We start from the raw sequence: 27,090 nt of genomic DNA, 5'->3' as shown, positions 1-27,090 counted from the left end.
GGATTTCTTCAAAATACTCGTATATACTTGTTTGGTATTACGTTACAATATATTATATGAAATTTAATTCATTCATCTAGCGTTTTTGCTTAGTAAGTATTTAGGGCTAACCAAAATTTGTACCTTTTTTTTAAACTGCTATGGTAAAAAAAAAACACCCACTCAATTTTCTTGAGAGCCCTTTCTGGATTTTTCTGCCTCTTTATCTGTATAACAAAATTTATTTGAAGTCTCTTCTGGTTCTTGAGATATGGACAACGAAACAAACGTCGCGAATGTACGGACTTATGGAGGCACGAACGTAAGGACATCTTTCTAAAATCTTTTATTTCGACCCGAGGGACCTTGAAACGTCGAAAAATGTCAAAGTTTTCAATTTGACAAATTGGAACTATTACAATAACTTCTTATAGGAAATTAATAAAGAGAACATCCTTGAAAATCGAAATTATATTTTCTTCAAAAATAATTTTATCTCAGGATTATTAAAATAAGTTTAATTTTATTTTTCTAAATAATAATGTAAAAGACATAACTTCAAATACAAGTTTAGTTAGATCACATGAATACTGCGCAATTTTTGTTTAAATTATTAAAAATAAAAGTGTTTAAAGAAATTTCACCACATTTACTGGGAATTGGAGTCACTGAAAAGTTATACGTACAAAGTAAATAAGTGAATTCAAAACAAATATTTGAACAGCTTTTGAAAACGAATTGAACAAATTAATTTATTTATATCTCCTACTTTGCCAAATTAATTGTCTCCGTTTCAAAAGAAATTGTTTAAAAATGTATTTCAAATCTTAAAAAATAAAACTTACTTTGTGGCTTCTCGACTTCCTTCTCCTCGAAAATTTTCTCCTTTGATATCGACATTTTGCAGTAGTTTTTTCTTAGTTTTGTTTATTTCTTAAAATAATAGAATACTGTTGCCGTTAAAAGTTAATTGGCTTTATAACTTTAGTATAATACGTATGTAGGATCTACAAGATAGATTTGACTGGATTTGTTGTTGCAAATTTAAAAAGGTAACTTGAGTATACTGTTGCGGGTAAATAATGGACGACAAAAAGTTCGCGGGATTGTTGATCTCACAAACAATTATGGCAAAATACTATAAATCCTTTGATCTTTGGTAAAGATTTAAAGTTCTCTTAAAGCGATCCATAAACAGATAATATTTTTATAAGAACACTACACGATAACTGATGTTAAACTGCGGCTGCGACAGATGTATTAAAGATTTAAGGCTTGAAGTTGTGTATTTTTCGTCGAGTTATTTGATTCACCAACAATAAAAATACTCTCGTATTGTATTTCAGCCCTATGATGGCCTGAAGCTGTTTATCGTTTGATTAATGATCTAAAATGAGAAGAAAACAAAAACATTATAAAAATAATAAATACAACGCATATTTGTGTCTTTATTTTCTCTTTAAAGGTCTGAAAGTCTGTAAAAACACTTTAATTCGGTATTATTGTTATTATTGGCTTTCAATGTGCGAATATGGGAAGAGTGAAGAGTTATTGGTATAATTAATTTACGACTTTTAAACTCAAATAGTCAGGTAGTAGACAACCAAATACCTATTTTGCTAGGTGTAGGTATATCAGGCGGTTAATAAGATTTCGCCAATAAAGCGTTGCTTTTTTTTTATTATAAATGAATAATAGATTTCTTTTGTTAAAATATTTAAGTGAACATTTGTATGAACATACGTAGAAATGAACACACCTTAAACAATAAGCCGGTACAGGTTTTTTAAAAAAAAGGTCATAAATAAAAGTATGTACGTGCGAAATTTCATACAAAATATTTGTGTCAATTTTCGTTTGTTTGCTATAATAATTATTTATCTACATGTTCTACATACAGATAATTTCTTTTTAAATATTTTAAGAGGAGATGTTTTGGGTACAAACAAAAAAATAATTAAATGCAAACTGAAAAGCTAGATTTTACAAATATTAAAAGAATCATCTAAGATTAAAACTACACTAGAAATTATGTATAAAAGCTCTTATTTACTATCGCATTTCCCGCTATTTTTCTTGCATCTATTTTTGAAATTTTATTCTTATGTTTATTAAAGTATAAGTTAAAAGTTTATTAGGTATAAAATATTTACCTAATAAGTAAATTTTAATGAAACCTTTTTTTACATAATTTATTTCTGCATTTTTTAACTTTTAAACTAGCAAATAATTATCAAAAAATTGGAATTCTTGTGCAAAATTAATACAGTTTTCTTAACCGACATTTGTAAGTATTTTTTTAACTTTAATTATTAAAATTGTTCACTAACAAATGTCGATTAGATTGTATGTAAATTGTGCACTTTATCGCGTGACTATTTTCGATTGCATTTGTTCCAAAACAAGGAATACAAATTAAATAAAGACAATTTCGTTCATATTCAACTTAATCTAAATGTTTAAATATTCTTAAACATCAACAATTGCCAAAAAATGCTTGAAAAGACTTCAATCAATCAAATTATTATGATAAGAATATTTTCCCTTCGACTTTATCAAAATCAAGATTAAAATTTCCTTGTTAAAAAAATCTGCTTTATACTCGATTGATTTGATTTGATTTGTGGATAAATAAATCAACAAACGACGAAAAAAAATTGCAAACCAACAAATTATTATTTTTGAAGGTTAGTAATAATTTTAAAAAGAATTTCATATTCTCTAAGATTAAGATTATGATTGTGATAATTGTTTAAAATTTAAGGTTTAATTTATATTTTTGACGTGTATCAAAATGAGATTAAATTGCAAATGATTCAAATTTGTTGCTATTTGTTTGCAATATACATTGTACAAAATTTGTATACAAAGATATGTTAAAGTGCTAAAGTCAAAGTATAATTGACATTCGTTTTATGTTTAAGAATTGTTGGTGTCAGAAATAGTGACATTTTCTTTGAAATAGTTGACATTTATATGCATAGAAAATTACGTTTCAGAAACGTGCTTCTCGATAACTTATTTTTGAATTTTTTTGAATGTTATAAGAAATATAAAGAGCGGGAAAAGATCTTTAACTTCGCTATAAATTTTAAAAGTCCTTTAAACATCTCGCTGAAAAAAGGGCAAACAATCTTTTTAGCAAAGCCATAGTTAGTCCAACACACCCATTGTTCGAAACTATCGAAAAGCAATTTCCTCAAACAAAAATAGGAAAAGTAACTCAGTGTTTGCTTAAACTAACTTGGTCAATCTATCTGTATTCCCCCGAATCGCTATAGAACATGATGTGTAAACAGTGTCTCACAACGCTGCACCATGGAAACTAAACTCTCTACGAATAAACATTAGTCTGGCTAACCACAAAAAAGCAAACACGTCCGACGCTATATACAAAATGCTTCATGAAGAACTTATCGCAAAAACAGGAGCGGACAGAATCTTTTACACCGACGGTTCGCAAATAGAAAATCATTGGTGCTCCCATGCTGTTGTAGAGTTCCAACACATTGACCCATTCTCACCTCTTCACTAGGCTCTACTTCCAGAATATGCGAGCAGTTACATAGCCGAGCTAGCTGCAATTTACAAAGCGATTTTTGTAGCTCAACTTTATTCTGAACGTTTCTTAGTCCTCACCGACAATCTTGGTATACTCAAGGTGCTAAGCAACGTTAATAACAAATGTCCATCTCTCCAAACTTTAAGAAACTGCTTATACTCCAACACAAACATCATTGTAGCTTGGATACCCGGACACTGCGCTATTCGCTACTCTCAGATACTTGAGTATCCTAAACTACACCAGATTTTGAAAACAACTTTCACACATTTTCAAAAGCTAGAGCTTTCAGAAAAGTGGCGAAGCGCTCAATCCTTTCTTTAAAAACATCAATTCTGCAAAACACGTGTCCAATATAACAAGTCCTTTAGCAGAGAAGAATGTATACAAGTATTAAGAGTTAGAATAGGAAAAACACTGCTAACAAGCAAATACGTGAAGCTCCAGAGGAATGCTCAAATTGTGACACACCTCTTACAATCTGACACATTTTTGTAGAGTGTCCTGTTTCTTGACAAACAGATACTGAAACAGGCGACGGTAGTTGAAACTCTGGCAAAAATCTTAGATCCATCAAATGTCAAAACTCTTTGTCGAATTAAAGCTGCCATATCTGCTCACCAGAAGTTTGATGAAAGTTAATTAGTTAAGATGCTATAATTGTTATCTTTTCAACGATAAATAATTTCAAAATGTAATTAATTTAAAATGTAAATAATTTGTCCTCAAGCCTACGTAAATTAAAAACGGCATCGCATGGTATGGTTACCCTGATGCCTTAAATAAGTAATTTATAAATTTAGTTTGTAAGTTATTTCAATAAATAAATAAATAAATAAAATAATAAATAGGGTTTTAAAGTTAAAAGATAACCAATTTTTACAGTTTAACAGTGTGAAACCTAAGGAATGCACATTTTAACATTATGGCTGAAACACAAATACGCTTCAGCTTCGGCTTCGTCTGCTTTCTTCGTTGCTTTTAATGACACTTCCAATATGACATTTCTAAAATGGCACTTCTTTCTTTCTGACAGCTCAACAGCTGTAAAAAAAATGTCAACAAACAAAATATTTGCTCTTTGGAGGGATGAAATAATAGAAATGTCATTTTAAGCAACCTCAAGAAAGGCCCACCGCAACGCAGACGAAGCCGAAACTGAAGCGTGTTCAATTCAAACGTCTGGCGAATCCAAAGCTGAAACTTGTTTGTGTTTCAGCCATTATTCTTTTTAAACTTGCCTTCGAAGCTTCAGACTATTTAGATTTGGGTCTTTGTGCTTTTTACCGTGAGTTTGCAATAAAAAAATATCAAAAATGATAAAACACATTTTTCTGAATAGTATCGTTTTGCTTCGGCCAGTTTTAAACCGCTTTAAGCCAAAAAAGATTAACACAACTCTTTAATCTTGGCCATATTTGAAAATATATTCTTATTAGAAAATATTCCTTATCCAGTGATATTATAAATTCGAAGTGATATTTAGTAATATTAGGAAACATAAAATGATGTTAAACACTTTGAAAAATATATATTAATTACCTTAAGGAAAAAATATAAAGTATTTTAAACCTCGGTTTGTATTACCTTTACAATATTTTCAAAAAAAAAACAGACACTTTCCAAGAAAATATATTATTAAAAAATATCTTAGAAATCCAAATTCTATATACACTATTCTTCCACCATTTCTCAAATAAATCAATTAAATTAGGTGGTTACAACCAAGGGCTGTTTTGACTTGAAACTCTCAACTATTCCTGGGGACTATTGTAGGGGACCTACAGTTTTGTTGAAGCTGAATCCGAACAGCTCATTTGAAAAAGCACTTATTATAACAATAATTAGTCTTGAAAGATTTGACAGTTCCTCGAAAGATGCAGTACCCGTAAAAAACAATTTAGATAGCACAGACAGGGATTAAACACAGAACCTCTGGCATGACATGAATACGCACTAACCATCACTCCACGGGTTCAACAATTCTCAAGTATTTATATTTTATGTTTAGCACAATCTAAAGGATTTTGTATTAGAGAAGAAAAAAGTTGATGATGAATGATGAAAATTATTTTGAATTCATGAGAATTGCATGGTGAGGCATTCCACATTCGCGCAGTCCTTAAAAACGAATATTTTTATTTCAAATGTCGAAAAGAGATGGACTAAAGGGTAAACTAATGCGCATTCCTAGAAGACCGACGGTTTGAGGTTCAACAAATTTAAAGAATTAATTCTGTTGGCTATTTTTCTAGAACATACTCCGTTAAAATAACGATACAAAAAAGTTGAATCACACAACATTAAGACGGTGGTCTAATGACGTAAATAAACTAATGATATTAATGTCACCAAAAATTTAAAATACGAGTTTTTCAACACTTATTTTTTTAAACATTTCCAATAAACAACAAAAGCGAATTCACTGATTTTAAAATGTTAATTTTTATTCACCGAAAAAGAATAAGACAGTGTAAACTTTACAAAATCCAAAAATATCATTCGAAAGCACAAATACGTAAGTGAAAAACTCTTAAATTATTTTGCAACCGACAGAAATCTGTTTTTAACTTTCTCACTAAAAACAAAAAGTATAAAACTCACCAATTTCAGCATTGATATCCTTGCTTTACGAAATTCTTTACAGCAAAATCATTGATTTACACTAAAAAAAAGTCACAGTTTAGATCCCAAGATTAAAGAAAAAATAATCCTTTTAATCATAACTCGGAGAACAAAACCATGACCAATTATAAAACAGACCCACTCCAGCCTATGCCACTTAAACAAATGATTTATTCTTCCACAATAATAATAAGAATATGTAAGTTCTAGCACATGTTAAGCGACTATAGCCTTATCTTAATCCAAAGTGTGTTTCAAAAGCTTTAATCTGTCAAAGATTTAAATCGATCAAATTTTTGTATTGCAAAAGATAAAAATTTCAGTTATATTAAACATAAATAAATTTAGAAAAAAAATCCAATAATTGAATTTCATTAATCTTAAGTGTTATTGTTGTAAGAATTATGAGAGTACGTTTAAATTCTGGTTACTTTTTCCTCAAACAATAATTATAATCAAACTTGTTTTATCAAGCATTTATATTATGGGTGGCTTTTATTATAGGCAAGTCTAAATGAGTTATAAATTGAGATTACATTAGCTAATTTTATTATGCCTACCTCACTCTACAAAAAAAGGTTTTTATGACTAAGTAGATTTATGAATTGAATAAAGATTATCAGAAAACTGCACTGGCGTTAAAACAGTGTTAAAATAAAATCAACACAATACTTAGGGTATTCGAGCACTCCAAAGTTTTGAAGATTTGAAAAGTTATTAACTCATAACAAAAAAACTTATGCAGATTTTGGAAATTTCACTTGATGAAGAGACAAACAAGGTTTTTTATAACTACGTCTTTATAACTTAATTGTTATTGTCTTTTTATCGGGACAAAATAGTATCGACATGGTCTAACTTATATCAATTGAAATAAATTTATCAAATAATTCTGGAAAGTTCCCAATAAGTGTGCAATTTATTTAGAAATTCAAAATTTTGAACTGAATTATCAATTTTTTTGTTTAAATAGATCAAAAAAGTTCTATAAAATGTTGTTATCATTAATGTTTTGTTCCAAAATCTTAAAGAAAAATTTTTTTTTTTTTGAAAATAAAACAATCGATTTCTATTAACTTTTGTCTAAACAAACCAATAACCTTGAAGGACCTTATTTTAAAAAATGTGCACGACTGTTGCGTTATCCATTTTGTGTAATCTAGTTATTACGCATTTAAAATAATCATGAATTATGTATTTTAAGGTTTATTGAAAATTAATTTTTGCAATTAAGAAAAATTAGTTTACAAGCTTACAACAATAAACTTGTGTAGTGCAATTTTTGTATTATCTTTATTGCTGGTTAGTACATTTCCAAGTTAATACTTTCTATCAATAAGGTTTTACCTATGACTTTCAAACAATAAAATAAAACAAAACAAAATTCAATTATTTTAATAGCTATGCCATAAAATTGTTATCAACTCAGTATAGTAGTTACTTGTGATAGAAATAATAAAACATTATAAGTTTTCAGGTATTTTTAAATATTTGCCTAGCTTATCTAATGTGTTTCAAAAATTCAGTTTGTATCCGTTAATATTTTTCTTTTTTTTGGAATTGAGGGTGTTACTTGATTTTATAAATTTAATTTTTTTATCTTTTCATCAGCGAATTCTCATAGTAACAATTATTTGATAGTTCAGTTTAGAAGTTTGTCTTTTTAAAATAAAGTTAATTGTAAGATTCTGTTCAATAAATGAAAAACCAATAGCACGTGTTTAAATAACAATAATTGTTTATTTATTTTGATGTTTTTATGATCGACAGAAGTACCACTCTTTTTTGTTAAGTTAGCTTATTTCTGTGCAGAGTTTGTTTTATTTAAGATAACATAACCAATAAAACTTTAAAGTACTCATGGAAACTGAAATGAGTAATTATTCTGAGAGTTATAAGAGTTCAACAACAACAATTATTACAGAGAATTCACAGAAAAAAATTAAATTTATTACCATTTGTCTAGCAAATTAGTGGCAACCATAAAGAAAACTTTTTTATTCAGTTCAACAGTTTTAATTTTTATTAAAAAATTAATTTTTATTTAACTTGAATTTTACAAGTCAACAATAAATTTGGCTATGACGTGTGAATATAATGTGTTCAAAGTGTAAAAGCTCTTCAGTCTATTTGAAAGTTTTTCATTTACTAATGTCCCAAGATGTTCATATTTCGGTTATCGTTACTGTGTTTTTTATTAGTACCCTTTTTTACTTTCGACATATAGAAACTATATGGCAAGTTTTGCATTCATGCAAGGTTTCGAACTCGAGATTTTAAGCAAACATGATACTACGATGTTCAAATGGTAGACATGTGCATTCAAGAGGACACAAGCGTCCACAGGTTTTTTCTCAAAACCCACCTCTGTCTATCAACTCCTACTCTCACCTCCCCGCGGTGAACATCGGGTGCCTGGTACCTCAACTGGAGACTGTGTTCCAAACCCAGTGGAAAGTTGTTGGGGCAGCAAACGAGAGAGGGGGACTTCTTCGACATATTCGGAGCCCAGGCCTGTAAGGAGCGGTTTATCCGGCTCCCCAAATAAGGACAACGAACTTCGGATATGTACGTGGAATGTTAGGTCCCTTAACAGACCACGTGCAGCCGAACAATTAGCGGAAGCCCTAAACTGCTGGAGATCTGCGTATTGTGAATATTTAGTCGATAGTGGACTTTCCTGGTCTGAAGCTACACTGATAAGGACCTATCAGGTTGTGGACAAACGGCTTCAGCCCTAGTTAAAATGTTATTTCAAAGAATGTTTTATACTACAAATAAACTTTCCATTCCATAGTTCAAATGCTTTTAACTGTCTTAATTAAAAATTGAAGGTTTTCCAATTAATACTTCACAACTTGCCCAGCAACTTGTTTTAAATGGTCCATCTTGTTATTGGCTCTCTACTTGGGCGAGAATTCTTTGGCGTTAGACAAAAACGTCTTAAGTCAACAAATTGAATTTTAGAGTTTTGTTTCATTTGTCTCTTTCGTTCAAAACAAACAACTTTATTCTAGAACAACTGTTAAATATCGTATTTATCTAGTCTTTAGACAAGAAAACAAAAAAAAACTTAGATATAAACGTTTTAGATATTGACGTTTCTGGCTTAAGTCCTTAATTTCAAACGTCAAATTATTACCACCGGAAATTATAGCCAACAACTCAACTCAACCGTCAACACTAGAGGCACAATCTTCCTAAGGTCCATCCAATTACTCGGATACGCAGATGATATTGACATAATTGGAAGATCAAAGCGTGATGTCAGTGGAGCGTTTTTGAGTATTGCGACGGAAGCGAAGAAGATGGGTTTAGTGGTCAATGAGGGCAAAACCAAGTATATGCTGTCATCAAAAAAGGACACTGAACGACGACGTCTTGGACAAAACGTCACCATGGACAGCTATAACTTTGAGGTAGTTAAGGACTTTGTCTACCTAGGCACCGCTATTAATGCAGACAACGACACCAGCGCTGAAATCAAAAGAAGAATAACTCTTGCAAATCGCTGCTTCTTTGGACTTAGAAGGCAATTGAGAAGTAAAGTCCTCTCTCGAGCATGTAAAATCACCATCTATAAGACACTCATCATCCCGGTTCTCATTTATGGCGCTGAGGCCTGGACCCTGTCAAAGAAAGATGAGAGCGTCTTAGGATGCTTCGAGAGAAAAATTCTTCGGGTGATTTTTGGTCCCATACGCATAGATGGAGAATGGAGGAGAAGATATAACGACGAACTGTACGGGCTGTACAGCGACACTGACCTAGTAAGCAGAATTAAAGTCCAACGGCTTAGAGAGCATGTAGAGCGGATGGACATCAACGCTCCAGCCCGGAAGGTCTTCGAATCCAATCCCGAGGGACGGCGCGGCGCAGTAGAGGAAGACCGCGACTCAGGTGGCGCACGCAGGTGGGAGAGGACCTCAACCAACTTGGCGTGCGAAACTGGAGACAGCTAGCTAGGGACCGAGCTGGCTGGAGACGCTTGTTGGTTGAGGGCAAGGTCCGCCCCGGACTGTAGCACCACCTTAAGTAAGTAAGTATGATACTACGATGGATGTCGAAAAAAGTGGATCCCGCGATTCCGTTCGTTCTGATTTGTCTGTCTGTCCACGTTCCTACAGCCTAAGCCATTGGGTCAATTGAGTTCAAACTTGGAAGTTAGGGTTTTGAGAAGATTCGCGTTAGGCATTTTTTCATTTTTTTTAAGATAAAAACTTACAGTGGCCATACAATTTTTTTGGTCAAAAACGATAATTCGAATTTTCTCAAAAATAAACCGATAGATTTTTTGACTTCGCTTCTTTTAATAAGAAAAACATATTTTTGTATTGCTTAGGAAAGGTAACGCTCATATAACCGTAATTTTGTTTTTTTTTTTTTAATTTTCTCAGCGACTTATGAAGCGATTTCAATATTTTTTTATTTGATTATCAGAAGTCCAGTTTTTTGTTTGGATTTTTAAAAATAGTTTTTTTTTTAAGTCTATATCTCAAAAACGGGTCAACATTTTTTTACGAAATTCAAATGTAGAGCGTATATTTATAAATGATATATATAAAAAATTAACTAAAAACAAAAAACGCTCTAACGAATTCTAAAAAAAAATTAAAAATCAAGGGTTTTTTGATAAAATGGCATTTCAATTTTTGAAAACCAACTTATTTTTCAGGTAAAATTTTGAATCTTAAAATATTTGTTTTTTAAATTATTTTAACTGTATTAAATAGAACCCCCTCCCATCTCACGAGATCAAATCCTGTACATGAGCCCGAAGAGCGCATTATTTTGACAAAATTTTAATTACATTCTTATCTTTTATTCAAATCAATGCATTTGGTACATATTTATGTATTTTTATAACAATAACTATTGTAAATATCAACGATGGCCGTGTAGCGCCACTGCATCGGATTAACGAATATTATATATTTAATCAACAATCTATTTTAAAGTGTCTATCAAGAAGTGATATCTTAGTACTTTTGTATATCTGATTTTAAAATATTATTCTTTTACTTGCCTTCGCCTAAATAAAAGAATAAATACTTAATACAAGTTAAAGAAACGGGCCAGAAGGAGTATGTATATGTATTTGCTATTAGAATCACTTTTACAACGTATACTATTGCTTACGTGTCACTTCTTAACTCAAATCCAAAACGCATAAGAGCCTGACTCTAAACAACCCATGAATAGCGATTTCTTGTACCTATTCGTCTACTTGTTTTTTTTTTAAACTTTAGCGAAAAAAAAATAAACTGAACGTAGAAACTCCATGTTTGCGCTGAAAACATGTAGGAAAGAAGGAATGTTGGATTGTAGTAAGTACCTTCTACCTTCATTATCATCATAAACAAAACATGTCTTTATCTATCTATCTGCATAAAGCTGAGAACGCTAATGAAATAGTCTATATCTAACTACACAACCAATAGGCGATCGCTTTACAATTTAAACATACATCTTCTTTCCCTTTCTTATCTTCAGATAATTTATTTTCCATCCTGGTTCTTCTAATATGAAATAAAAGTAAAGCTCTAAAGGAAAAAGCTTTCAACGAACTAGTTAAATACACAAACAATTCTTTTCGTTAAGTATGCTTACAAGTATTTTTTCATTTCGTTGATGAGTTGTAAAAAGATGATTTGTGTCTTGGGATAAATCGCCCAGTTTTTTTGACAAGTCAAATGGCATTTATATCATTGAACACAAACTTATTTAACATGTATATTTTTAAATCTTATATAGCTACTTTTACTGACGAGCATTTCTAGAAGCGCGAGTATTACGGTTGAACTGTTTAAGGGGAGGAATGCACCTGCCTATTTCACTACAGCAGTTGGTATAACGGTAAAAAAGGGTCAGACAAGAGACCTTACGACGATGTTCAAGCGAAGTAAATGAACTTATGATGATATTATCATCTATCAATTTAAATGCTCTATGCTCAATACTATATCCAATAGGCTTAAGTAAGCTGCAGGAGCACCAGCCCAGAGATGGGAATATACTCAAGCATTGGACGTATATAAGTCTTGCAGATAACAGCCAGATCAGAAGGGGTGAAATATTTATTACTAATGATTTGTATGGTGAATATTTTAAAATGTTGATGTGGAAAACCTTTATTTATATCAAGATGTAGTTTCTACTTTCGACACAATCAGCAAAACAATCGCATTTCTGTAACAAAAGTTTCCTGACTATTGATAGTGCATCTTAATCAATTCAAGACCTTCAAGATAAAATTGGTGAACTCATCGGAACTTACTGCCACAAATGTGCCAAGTATTCATATAGAAAATATTATAAAAATATATGTTTCTTCACGATTACGGTTGCAACTGACATTGTTTTCCACTGATATTTTAATACCTTCCTATTTACAATAAAATAATTATCCATTGTTTTCTCCAGCCAAAACCATGTTTCTTATTGGAAAACCCTTCAATATAGGCGAAGTTGCCTGCCTTTTACTGGCAACAAGTTTATGTGTCCATTTGAACACAACCTGATGTTAATTAAGTCAAGTTTGTAACAATCAACCAACCAGTTTACATCTTGACATGTATCAAAATCTAACATCCTCATAGTTAATTTTTATTAGTAAAGATTTTAACTTCAAATATTTTTTCTAAGCTTAATTCCGTTTCTTCATATCCATAACCATAACCATTTAAATTAATCGGTATATTAAAATATGCCATTTGAATACGAATTGCTTTTAAGTGATTACACTCATATGACATTTAACAAATATTGACGTTGGAATGTTATAAAAATAAAAATTTCCTCGAATTTTAAATTGAATGTTTCAAATAAATGTTTGCATTCCTTCGTCGTATTTGCGTCCCGTCGTCGTCAGTCGGTAGCACAGCTTGCAATATTTTTTTTGTTCTGGTTATAAAGTTAGATATAATTTAATTTAAAGATTTTTCAGAATAAATGTATTTTTTGGGGATCAATAACATTTGGTGTTTTTTTTTATTGAAATGCAATAAATGATGGTTATGCAAAGAATTTCAATCATAATATTGTACTTATGGTATCAATTTCCTTTTTGTTGTGTTTGAAAAGGAGTTCTTTGAAATTTCGTGATAAATATTCATGCAAATTCTAAAAAGACCTGATTAGCATGTTAATCAAATTAAAATTCAAATATTTAGCTACTGACTGATTCATCAAATAAAAAAAAAGAGATTAAATAAATTTCGCGTAAATTATAAATATAATTGACATATTTTTAAAAAATTCTTTATTCACCATTTATATTTTTGTACAGGTTATAAAGTCTAATAAACTTCACAATTGCATCGAATTAAAAAACGGAAGATTTTGCTTATTTGTTATCGCATAGCTTATAAAGCAATTTGTGTTGGGTCTGCGATTTAGATACAAGATACAAAACCAAACAACAAGTTCAAAAGAGAAAAATAATTCATTAAGAACATCGCAGACAAGGTTGTTAAATTTGATAACAGGAAATTTCCATAGTAAGAAAATTTGTTTTGAACATTTGTAATTAAAATTAGACTTCGAACATATGCGGTCTTATTTACCTTTGAATTCATATTGACACAGTTTACGGATATTTAACTTTAAATTATACTAGACGATGTTTTATTTTGGTTCAGTAATCGGGTGTGAAGGCTTTTATTTTGGTCAATGGGAATGTGTGAGTGAGAAATTATAAGTAAACAATATTTTTAGTTTTTAGAAAAGTTCCCAAAGCGGACAATTTTTAACCTTTTGTAAAACTATTTATCTTTTATGCATTCAAATCGTGTGTTTTCACTGTAAAACTCTGAACAACAGAAATGTCACCTGTGGCGTTAACGTACTTTTGAACAATGTAGTCATTTAAAATATTTTTATTTTATTTTGAAATATCTGAGGTGTTGCAGCAATATAAAAATATTTAACAACGATTAAAACCCATTCATGCAATTCAGCCGGGGATTTTATTTCAGTAGACATTTTCAAATGCGGATTGTTTTTTAATTCAGATTTACAACTTTATTAATTGATTTTATCAATGTGTACGAGTATCTTGCTGAATCTATGAGTTACAAAATAATACAGAAAAAAGAGACATTTCTCTTTATATTCTATATATTCTCATATTGTACATAATATGCAACGTTTTTATTGATTTAATTAATTGATTAACGTCTTCGTTAAACAACTCACTTTAAAATATTGAACCTAAAGGAGTGGCTCAGTATTTAAACAAAGTTAAAAATAAAATAAATCAGCTATAAATTTTGAAGATTTATTACTTTTTAATTTAAACCTCATTTTTATAGTTATTAAAGCACGTAGTCAATTTAACGTTTTCTAAGTTTTGAAATATCAGGTAATATAGGGTGTTTTTTTCGTGCCATTCTGTTTTTCGAATACAATTTATTACAAAATACGCGTAAAATTATTCACAGGGTGAAGATGACAGATGCAGTGGTGATTGTCTTATGAGTTTCGGATTGTCTAAGCTGCATACATAGAAATTTTGTTCATTTACTATGGCATTCAACTAAAAATTAGTATCATTACTAAACAAAATTATATTGAACGTTAAATGCACTAAGAGCTCTTTAAACTGTGCAAACAGTTTTATATTGTTGATGAACAGAAATGCCAATGCAATATGACATTCAAAACTGTCAAACCATGGACAACAATCAGTAACACTTCTCATGAAGTTTGAAAAAACACCCTTTATGAAACTAAGATAAACTGCTCATTAGAAGTAAAAAATAAAACTTTATTGCTATTTACCCTTGACCCCAAAATAAAGATAAAATATATATATGCTGCACCTTACATTAAAACCCACCCAAATATTATTTAAAAAACAGGTGTAAAAAAATAAAATTGACTTTTAATTTCAAGAAGATTTTATTAATGGATAAATATATTGTTGTGTTTTTTAAATTTCTTTAAATAAAATTTCAAAAAAAGATGCTGGGATGCGACCAACACTCATAACTTAGCATTCCGTCTGTCTATTTGTCTTGCTTAAAAGTTTGAAGGTTTTAGTGTTGGGTTAAATAAGTTGAATCGAAAGCAATTTTCACCAACTTTAATTAATTTTTTTTGTTTAGATTTTTATTTTTTGTAAAAAAAACTGTAAATTCTATTTTTCTCAAAACTCAAGAAGATTTTTTTTCAGTTTTTTTGATTTATAAAAATTGGATTTTTTTTTCAAAAAATATACTTGTTTGGTGTCACGTTACATTATATAATATAAAATTTAATTTAAGTCTCTAGCGATTTTGGTTCGTAAGATATTTAGGGTTAACCAAAATGTTCACCTTTTTTTAAACTGCTATGGTTAAAAACAAAAACGGCCCACGCTATTTTCTTGAGAGCCGTTTCTGCATCTTTCTGCCTTATTATCTGTATAGCAAAATTTATTTGAAGTCCATATACGAGTATCTTCTGGTTCTTGAGCTATGAGCAACGAAAAAAAAGTCTCGAACGTACGTACATACGCACGCACAGATATCTTTCCAAAAATCTTTTATTTCGACTCTAGGGACCTTGAAACGTCGAGAAATGTCAAAATTTTTAATTTGTCAAATCGGACCTATTACAATAACTTCCTATGGGAAATTAAAAATATTCATAACAATATTTTGTGTGAAATAAATAATTTGAAGTCAATATCTTTCTTTGTTATTGTAATACTTGAGTCGAAAGCCATTTCTTATCAATACTGTGTTGTTTTTGAAGGTTTTGAAGGATTAACTAAAAATTAGCAACAGTATTTTGCGTATGATGAATTATTGTTTGTTATTATTGTTTACGAGATTTTTAGTCGAAACCCAATGTTTACCAATTTTAGTAGCATTGTTTGAAAGTTTTTATTTGTTATATAAGCAAATACAGATTGGATTTTCCTTAGAACAATGTCTTAACAAAACATTGAGGCACAGGGGGAAATAATTTTGAAGACAATACTTTCATTTATTCCGGAGACACCGAGAACCGAACTTCAATTTTTACTAATTTTACGGTCTTTTTTTTTGTAGATTTCAATTTTTATGAAAAAAAACTGATTCAATTTTTGTCGAAATTTTACTGAATGTTGAAATAAATATTTTTATAAGATGAAAGTAGTTTGAAGCCAATATCTTTAGTTTTTAAAAATATAGTCAAAATCGATTTTTACAAACTTTTAGTAAAGGTTTTTATTTTTTGTAAGAAAAAACTGTCACTTTGATTTTTTACAGATTTTCGAAAAAGTCGTTTTACGTTGCATAACATTTTTGGGGATAAAATAATTTTTTGATCATACAATATTCAAGGTGAACATTTTTTTTATCTTTAAAAATCCGGGGACTGATTTTTCTTCAAAAATAGACTTGTTTGGTATCACGTCAAAACATTCCTTATAAAATTTAATTCAAGTCGCTAGAGTTATAAGTTTATGAGATATTTTGGTTTAACCAAAATTTGTACTTTTTTTTAAATTATAAATAAATAAATTAGGTGGCGCAACAGTCCGTAACTTTTTTTAAATTGCTATAGTAAAAAAGAACCACATACTCAATTTTGTTGACAGTCCTTTTTGCATACTTCTCCATTATTATCTGTAAAAAAAACATTTAGTTAAAGTCGATACCTCTACTGGTTCTTGAGACATGGACGACGGAAAAAGCCTCTCGAACGTATGGACATTTGGACGTACGTTCACACTGACGCACAGTAATATCTCTAAAAATCTCTTATTTAGATTCTAGGGACCCTGAAACGTCGAGAAATGTAAAAATTTTCAAATAGACAAATTGGACCGATGACAACAACTTCCTATGGGAATTTAAAAAGTAAGTAATCATAAAGTTGTGTTTTATTGATATTAAATAACCAGAACAAATTTCAACACAACATTTAATTTTTAAAAATATTTGTTATTATTCGTATAAATTTTGAATAAATGTATACTTTAAAAACAATACGTTTGTGCCACTTTTTTTAATTGTTTATTATTTAATATTTCAAAAACCATTGTTATATGGAGCCTATAATAAAATAATATAGGCATATTTTTAAAATTCCTCACATTTATTTTGTTTGAATTAACACTTTCGTCAGTCTAATTTCAAATTTAAAATGATGTCTAATTGATGTTAAATAAATACAATAAAATAATGCGCTCCAAATTTGATGTTCTAATTAAAAATACATTTTGCCTGCCATTAAGTTTAATTATAATAAAGTTCTCATCCAAAAAAAACAACAAAAACACAAAATAGATAATAACAATAATGAGTAAACCTATTTTTTAAATGACTTGCTAATCGTTATAACAATTCAAAGCAATTTCATTTTTGTGACAGCTGGAAAAAAACTCGCTAAAATGAAATGCTAAACAAAATCATAAAGTCATTTTTATGGTTGATCATTTAACAAAGAATTTGGAGCTCGAGCTGCTATGATTAAATAAAATATTTATTATAGATAAATATTTTTTCTTTAAATAATATAATTTAATTCTAAGCAAACTAAAATAGTCCACAAAAGGTTTTGTATTATTTTGAGTCGCGTTTAATAATACAGTGGTTTTTAAAAATTTGTTAAGGATAGTTAAAAGTTATGTTTTTATTTATACGTGCAAATAAAGACGATAGACACATTTAGAAAATAGTTTATATTTATTTTATAAAAAACTATGTCAATTGCAAATTGTTCACATTATGAGAATTATTTTTTTTCGATAGCACAATTAACTGTTCGTTTGCAAAAATCTCTTATAATACTCGTATAAGTAATGAATACAAATTTTAATAAACCAAGTATCCATTTCAAATTTTTAAAAATTTACAAACATGATATTAATTCTTTATGCAATACTTAATGGTTGCAAGTTAGGATTAAAAGAAAGTCTTTTTAACGACCATTTTAATCTGTCCGATTTGTCACATTAAAATGTTTGACATTCCTCGACGTTTCAAGGTCCCTTCAATCTAAATAAAAGACTTTTAGAGAGATAATTGGGAAGCTTTTTTCGTCAACATCTCTCAAGAACCAGTTGAGATATCGACTTAAAAAAAATGGTGTTTTACAGATAATAACGCAAAAAGATGCAAAAAGGACTCTCAAGAAAATTGAGTGGGTGCTTTTTTTACCATAGCAATTTTTAAAAAATGTGTAAATTTTGGTAAGCCCAAAATATCTCACGAAACCTTGACGCTAGCGATAATGATGTGATACCAAACTTTGAAATTTTGAAAAAATACAATTAAACTTTTTTTCTATAAACATAATAACTGGAATATTTTACGAACAAAACCTGATTTTATACGCAACGAAGAAAAAGAGGCTGGGATACGACCCACACTGATAACGTCCCATCCCGTCTGTCTATTGGTTTTGCTTAAAAGTTTGTACGTTTTTGAGTTGGGTTAAAAAAGTTGTTAGTTGAATTATTCTTACAAATTTTTAAATTACCAACAATATTTTTCATACAAAGCAATTGTTAAGTTTGAATATCAAGTTTTCTTTAATAGATTTTTAGTCGAAAACAAATTTTTACCAATTTTAGTGGCATTTCTTAAATTCTTAAGGATTAGACGAATAAAATTAATTTGAGAGATATCAAGAACCGGACATCAATTTTCATCAAATTTTCGTTCTACTTCTTGTAGATTTTATTTTTTTTTATGAAAAAAAACGGACTGTTGCATTTTTATTTAAAAACTACTGAATATCGAAAACAATATTTTCTGTGAAAAAGTTTGAAGACAATACTTTTAATTTTTAAAAGCTTTTTGAGTCTTAAGTAAATTTTTACCAAGTGTTAGTACTGTCTTTTTATTAGTTTTTTTTAACAGCCAATTAGATTTTCCTCAAAATTTTTTCGACTGTTGAAAACAATATTTTTTATAAGTTAATTTCATTATCAAGCCAAAATTTCAAATTTTACAAAAGATGTTTGTGTCGAAAATCAATTTTACCAACTTTGAGTAATTTTTTTTGTTTTTTGTAAAAATAACGTCCATTAGATTGTTCTCAAAACTTTACTGAATGTTGACACCATTATTTTTCAAAAGATAAAGTAGAATAAGGTTAATATCTCAAAGTTTTGAAAGATATTTGAGTCGAAATTCAGTTTTTACCAACTTTCAGTAATTTTTTGTTTGGTTTTAGTTTGTTTGTAAAAAAAAAAAACGTCAATTGATTGTTCTCAAAATTTTAATGAATGTTAACAACAATATTTCTTATAAGTTAAAATTATTTGAAGCCATTATCTAAAATTTTGTAAGAGATATTTGTGTCGAAAACCAATTTTTACCAAATTTTGTTAAATTTTCTCTTGAGTTTTTATTTTTTGTAAACAAAACTGTCAATTCAATTTTTCTCAAAATTTTACTAAATGTTGAAAACAATATTTTTTATAAGATCAAATAGGTTTGAAGCCATAATCTAAAATTTTGAAAAGATATTAAATAATTAATGTTTTTTTAGGTTTTTATTTTTTATAAAAAAAAACTGTGAGTTTCTCAAAACTTTACCAAATTTTAAAAACCTTTTTTTCGTTGCACAAAATTATTTTAAAGATAAAATCATTTTTTATTCGTAAAGTTTTCGATGAGACACTTTTTTTCATTTTTTTTTCGATTTATAAAAAACCCTTTGATTGGATTTTTTTTTTCAAAAAATATACTTGTTTGGTATCACGTTACAGTTTATTATATAAAATTGAGGTTAAGTCTCTAGCGTTTTCGGTTCGTAAGAAATTTTAAGGGTTAACCAAAATGTTCACCTTTTTTTAAACTGCTGTGGTAAAAAAATAATTGTCACCTAGCATATTTTACGAACAAAACCTGATTTTTAATTCAACGAAGGATAACGTTTTTGATTTTTGGTAAAATTTTGAGAAAAATTTAATTGACAGTTTTTTTTACAAAGAATAAAAACATAAAAATACATTTCCAAAAGTTCGTAAACATTGATTTTCGACTCAAATATTATTTCAAAAATTTAAGATATTGGCTTCAAACTAATTTCATCTTATACAGACAGTAAAGTTTTTATAAAAATGCAACAGTCTGTTTTTTCACAAAAATTTAAATTTACAAACCATAGGACGCAAAATTGGTAAAAATTGTTATTGAATTCTCGATGTCTCTCGAATAAATGAAGGTATTGACTTTAAAATGATTTCATTCAGTATTAAATTTTCTTAGAAAATTCTAAATTTGTTTACATCTTTAACAAAAATCTTCAAGAAATACTACTAAATTTTGGAAGGAATTGGTTGCCGATTAAAAACCTCTATAACGAAAATTGATTTCAAAATCAAACTATTGTGGAAATGGTTTTCCACTCAAGTATTAAGAGAACACAGAATAATTTTGACTTTAAATCATTTATCTCACACAAAATAATGTTATAAACATTGGGGCATATTCATAGATGTCTGCTAAAGTCTTGCTAAGTTGTTATTAAGCTATTTATAAATAAATTTAAACCTAAGTTTAGGGCTAAACCTGTGGTTGAATTATAAACATAGGAATAGCTATGTTTAAGTAGTTATTATCACAGACAAATGTCATATTGGATTTTTGTTTGTGAATTGACATCCAATTTGATGAAAATAACAAGTTTGAAAATATAGCAGTATTTTTTTGCTTTGACATGTCATTTGAAATATAATTGTAGTATAATACAACCTTAACCTGGGGTTTTACTAAAAACAGCTAGAAAATTGACTTTGAATAAGAGCTGTGTTTATTTAACCAAAAGATCAAGGAATCACGACTTAAGTAATTCTCTATGAATACGCCTCATTCTGTTCAAGTTTTAAAAATTCAAATCGGAAGACGGGGTGGGAAGTTATCAGCGTGGGTACTTTAAAGATGAGTTTCGTAAAGTTATTAAATGCGAAAATTGTTTTATTGTTGGAGTTACAACCGTAGCCCTGCTAGCCATTTACCTCCTCCTCCCCTCCTGTTAACAATGAAGTAATCATATAATGATTTCTCTTGTCAAATATTCGTTTGTTTTAAAATATTAAAATCAAATCTCTTACTAAAAACCCAATTATACAAAATTTCGAAAACATTCCAATAACAAAATGTTGATTTTGCTTTTATATGATACATCCATAAATTATCGTGAAAAACATCAACATTATGCAAGTTTAAAACGACAGTGAAAATAATTAAAGACAAAATATATATTGAATTTTCTCCTTTCTTGACCTACAGACAAATATTATTCAACCTATTTTTAAGCGTTTTCTATTAATTGCTTGATTTATATGAAAACACTTAATTTTTATTCAAAAACATTAATTTACTAACAAAAAATGTCAAATTTACTGAATTTGTCTCCTTTTTCAATTTTTCCCCTTGAACTTGAAAACGAAAAAAAATACGTCCGAAGCTAAAACAAATTGTGCGAATTCATATAAACGTATGTATGTTCGTACTTTCTGAAATAAAAACAAATAAGTTCCAATCGACTTGACCCAAAATGAGGAATAAAGGAAACCCTAACTGGTGTCTATTGTAGGGCATATGGAAGACCGGGAACATGAGTTCCCAAGAAAACAAAAACAAAGATAACATAATAAATTTTATCTTAACTCACTATTTTGCCAGACTTTCGATAAATATCACGATAAAGATCAAAAAATAAATATGAACATTAAAAATAAAAGAAATAAACATGTAGATTATGAAGGTACTTAATATTCATGAGCATTGCACGACGTTGACACTCACCTTGGTGGGCAAACTTCCCACTCTTCCTCGCATAAAATTCTATGTCGTAACAGGTACAAAACGATGAAGACGACGCGACGACAAAAATTATTATTTCTTCACAGACAAAATATACAAAAATATAATAAGTGCCAAAAATAATTAATTATAAACAATAATTTATTTATAATTTATTTGGGTACGTTCACACTGCATCACTCTCTCTTAAATTTTTAGCCTCGTCGAATAATTATTCTGAATCGAGATGAAATTTTATTTGTTAAATGTTACCCTGTTGAGTTAGTGTCACTAAGAACGAGTCCTTTATTTCGCGTCGAACTTATGATAGTCATGTTAACTTTTTTAAAAAAAAGTAAAACACATAAAACAAAAAGAAATGTCAAATGAGCGAATTATAAAAGAAAACAATAATTAAAAGGGACCAAGCGAGGAAGTAACTAAAAATAATAACGGTAATTAGACGTCAACGGACCGAACGCGAAGACGAAACAATAATCACTTGATGATTATACAATAAAAATGTATAATTCTTTTATTTATTACTAATACTTTCTTTTTTTTTAGTTTAAATTTTCTTTTAAATTACGTTTTGGTTTTTGGCAAAAGTTCCCGGGTTCTTGTTGGTTTTATGTCAAAAGTAGGAAACGATCAGATTGAGAATTGTCGCGGTCGGCGGCGAATGCTATTGTCGGTGGTTCTCTAGTGCTCTGGTGCTATTGCTGGTGGCCGGCGTCGCTCGGCGTTGGCGTTTGACTTAGCAGTGGTACACCTATTCGACTAATTGATCGTTTAAGTATAAAGTACCTACTCTATATAACCACCAGCCGAGTAGTAAGAAGACGACAACGACGACGACAAGACGAAAGCTATCAGCTATAGTGGGGTATGCGATGCGATGTGTGATATGATAATGACGAATCTTATAATACCGACTCGGCGAAAAATAATAAAATAATAAAAGTTAAATAAATTGTAGAACTTTTTATTCGTTCAATCGAGAGTCGCTTACGATTGAACGGAGACACGGAGAGACGGAGAGATGTCGTTCGTTGATACTAAAAAAGTAAGCACACAAAAACCAAAACTCTACAAAACACCGAACGCCACCGGACCGAGATATTATAAATTGTATATTGACTTAGCGAATATAATATAGCGCTTGAGATAAACGCGATATAACGATTTGGTTTATGCCGCCTCTGCTCTACCGCCTGCCATAAGTCGCGCCATCAAAGCTAACAGAGCAGGTGAATATTGTCATTGGGTAAAATGTTGTGCTTGGCTGATGCGATGAGCATGTTAACGCAATAAAAGCAAGATTTGTGTTTTGTTGTTTGCTCTTCGAATCGAAGTTTTAGAACGCGAATTTGCTCTCGTTTGAATGTGACAATGACAGGCGTTTTACACGCTTTGAAAATGACGTTATAATCAAAAATGAACAGTTTAGCACTCTTAAATGGCTATGGCACGTTCTTTTATACAGTACACATTTAATATACTCTTTGGTTGGTTGGTTTCTGTTGCGTATGAAAAGAAGTGTGACCAGGTTTTTTGTATAACTTTTGCTTAGCTTTGGTTAAGCTACAATGTGAGAAGTTTATCGGTTTTGAATTTTTGAACATTGCAATGAGGAGAGAAGACAGAGCGTTGTTAGCTATTTCACATTCGTGCAGTAATAGATAGATAGATAAATCTTAATTCATTAAAAACGATACATAATAAGAGCCGTCTGCCAAATATTATCAAGACATTTACATTTAGAAAAAAAAAGTCTTACAATTATTTAATATAAAATAAAGACCGTACATAAATAATATTACAAAAATGTGATCAACTTTTTAATTGTTGTTTTTTTAACAAAAGTAATTCAAAGAAGAAAAAGAGGCTGGGATACGACCCACACTGATAACTTCCCATCCCGTCTGTGGTTGTTGTAGGTTTCCGTGTTGGGTTAAAAAAGTCGTGGGTTGAATTATTCATAAAGAAATAGTTTAGTTTGAAATCTACTTTTGTTAAATAGATTTTAAGTTGAAAAAAATGTTTAGCATTTCATAAATTTTTACAAATTGGATGAATGAAATAATTTTGAGTGATTTCAAGAACCGAACATCAATTTTTACCAAATTTACGTACTATTTTTGTAGATTTTACTTTTGTACAAAAAAACGGACTGTTGGATTAAAAACAAAAACTACTGAATATCGAAAACAATATATTCTGTGCAATTAGTATTGTTTTTTTGTTAGGTTTCATTTGTTGTAAAAAATAGATTTTCCTCAAAATTTTACTGATTGTTGATAACAATATTCTTTAAAAGAAGAAAGTAGTTTTAAATCAATATCTTAAAGTTTTGAAAAGATATTTGATTCGAAAATCAATTTTTAACAAATTTTATAAATTTTTTCGGGTTTGAATTTTTTGTAAAAAAAAACTGTCAATTTGATTTTTCTTAAAATTTTTCCTAATGTTGAGAACAATATTTCTTAGAAGGTAAAATTAATAAGAAACCATTATCTTGAATTTTTGAAAAGATATTTGAGTCGAAAATTAATTTTTACCAACTTTTGTTAATTTTTTTTCGGTTTTTAATTTTTTGTAAAAATACTATCAATTCAACAACAACAATATTTTTTAATTTTTTTTATGTTTTTAATTTTTGTAAGAAACTGTCAATTCGATTTTTCTCTAATTATTTCAGAATGTTAAAAACAATATTTCTTATGAGATGAGATAAGTTTAAAGCATTAATCTCAAGTTTTTCAAAACATATTTGATTCTAAATTCAATTTTTACCAACTTTGAGTAATGTTTTTTTTTAGGTTTTTACTTTTTATAAAAAATATTGTCAATTAGATTTTTCTCAAAATTGTATCAGATGTCAAAAACATTATTCTTCGTTGCACAAAATTGTTTTGGATATGAAATCATATTTTAGTGTTCAAATTTTGGAGGTGACAAATTTTTTTTTTCAGTTTTTTTGATTTATAAAAAAACCGTTAATTGGATTTTATTTCCAAAAATATAATTGTTTTGTATCGCGGTACAATTTTTTAGTTGATTCAAGGCTCTACCGTCATTGGTTCATAAGGTTTAACGAACATTTTCACCTTTTTATTAAACAGCTATGTTAAAAAAAAAAACACCCACGCAATTTTCTTGAAATCCTGCCTTATTATCTGTATAACAAAATTGTTTTTGAATTCAATATCTCTTCTGGATCTTAAGCAATGGAAGACGAAAAAACGTCGCGAACGCACAAACGTCGAGAAATGTCAGACTTTTCAATCTGACAAATCGGACCCATTACAATAACTTCCTATGGGAAGTTAAAAAGAATAGTGAACAATAAATATGTGTTACCATGAAAAAAGAAAATAGTTAACAATAAGGTTCTTTAAACGATTGTTTAAAACCGAAGATGGCTAAGAAGTGGAAAGGTTTCGGATGATGAACTAAAAGAGGTTCAAGTTATGGAATAATGGGGCATTTAGTTTAGCTAAAACAAAACTTTTTGTACTTATTTATTTAAGTAGATAAGTCAAAACAGACTCAAATAAGAATTTCTGTTATTATTTGTATGGGAGACATAGCGTACCAGCAATTTCCAACCATACTACCCTTTCAAAGCACGTAAACATTCTTCCGACGAAAAGAAGCTTTTATCAAAATGAAGTCAACGGATTTCTTGTAAAATAGGAAAAGTTGCTTAAAAATGGTAAACATCTTCGTTTTGGTTTGAGTTGCAGAGTGAAAAAATTGCATCTATGTCAGTTCTATGTGGCTTGTAGTTAAGCCCAAGAGTTTCAGTTTGTATTTTAAATATTCAACTTGTTTCAGAAGCAGAAAGGTCCTCACGGAAATAATTAAAATCACCCAAAGTCAAATTAAGACTGTTCTAGAAAGTGATTCCCTAGCCCTTTCGAGATTAGTTTTGTGCATTTCCACATCAACCATCGAAATGCATTTGTTAAAGGTATTTCTCCATTCTTGTTTGTTGTTTGCATATAAATTCATTGCTAAATTATGTGCTGTGGCAAGAGCATGCCAATTTCTTAAAGGAGGATATCCACAATTTAGGGATATAAGCATTTTTTTCTTGTGCAGATTACTATCAAGTCTATGCATAACTTTAATAAGATAGTATGCGTTGGCCTTTAAATATCTAACATATATTTTCGGAAGCCCGGACTCAACAAATATAGCGTAATTAGGGGTGCTACGTGGCAGCCGGAAGATTCTTTTGAAAAAATATCTTTAAATAACTTCCATATTGTATAGAAATTGGTATCCATTCACTTGATTCGCATAACAGAATCTACTGTTTACGGTAGCCTCAAAGACCTTAAATTTCGATGCAGGTTCCAGGAAGCTTCTTGACCACATCAGGTTTATAGCTGATTTTCGTGTGGTGAGTCTAAAAAACAAATCACTGGACCAGCAAAGTTCTGATTAAGCCTCTTGCGAGGAATGAACAAATCTTCCAAGAGCGATTCCTGTCCTACCTACCTACTTCTTATGTTTATAAAAACTTTCTCTCAAAGTAAAGAAAAAAACTGTGGCGAATGCTTTTTTCAAAATAAATCCACCCTAATGAATGTCGAGCCGATTTTAGCTGAAAAAATTTCTAAACAATTTCTGGACAATCTAAGATTTGTAGGATGTAACAACATAGAGAAAACTATACCTTTTTGGTGTGACTTTTCATCTTATAAAGATGCTTGTGGAGAAAATCCTTTTAAAGAATTGGTAAAGTTCGCTTTTCGATATTGGGATTGCCAATATCAAAAGCTGAGATAGAACGAATTGTAGTCAATTAACTCTAAACCCTACCCAGATTGCTGCATCACCCTGTACCTTATTTGATTGATAATATTTGTGGAGGCCCTTACATCAAAATGTGTACTAAATGTGTTAAATAGAAGTTTCAATAAAAGTTTTCTGAAATTCTATTTCAATATTAATAAAAGTAAATAAAATAAATACTAAAAATGTAAAAGGACTTTTATTTAATAAAATACCTTGAAATAAACCCAGGTTAGGAAATGTCCACACCAAATATGATTAGGGTTCTAGGGTTAAACATGGTCAAAACCAAGCAAAGAAACAGGTTGCATTTAATTTCTACAAATGCTATTTAAAGAAACAATTTGCGAGAGGTAAAATGTTGCCATAATTTCATCATTCCAA

The 27,090-nt window shown here is 29.5% G+C and overlaps 1 protein-coding gene across 2 annotated transcripts in view; it reads right to left on the bottom strand.

Moving 5' to 3' along the window:
• LOC129953771 (putative inorganic phosphate cotransporter) overlaps positions 1-22,918 on the bottom strand; it is a 63,969-nt gene extending 41,051 nt beyond the window's left edge. The window contains exons 1-2 of one of the 2 annotated variants that reach the window (XM_056067228.1): positions 21,904-22,918; positions 825-1,366 (exon numbers count right to left, since the gene is read on the bottom strand). In XM_056067228.1, the coding sequence (XP_055923203.1) occupies positions 825-879 (55 nt within the window). In that variant the 5' untranslated portion in view covers positions 880-1,366; positions 21,904-22,918. Of the gene's footprint in view, positions 1-824; positions 1,367-6,145; positions 6,293-21,903 lie in introns of those variants that run through there. The other variant, XM_056067229.1, reaches the window with a different exon arrangement.
• Between the last annotated feature and the right edge of the window lie 4,172 nt (positions 22,919-27,090).

This window comes from Eupeodes corollae, chromosome 1 (assembly GCF_945859685.1).
Source record: "Eupeodes corollae chromosome 1, idEupCoro1.1, whole genome shotgun sequence".
NCBI lineage: Eukaryota > Metazoa > Arthropoda > Insecta > Diptera > Syrphidae > Eupeodes > Eupeodes corollae.
Note: the sequence above shows the minus strand (reverse complement) of the source record. Positions and strands in the feature narration are given on the sequence as shown.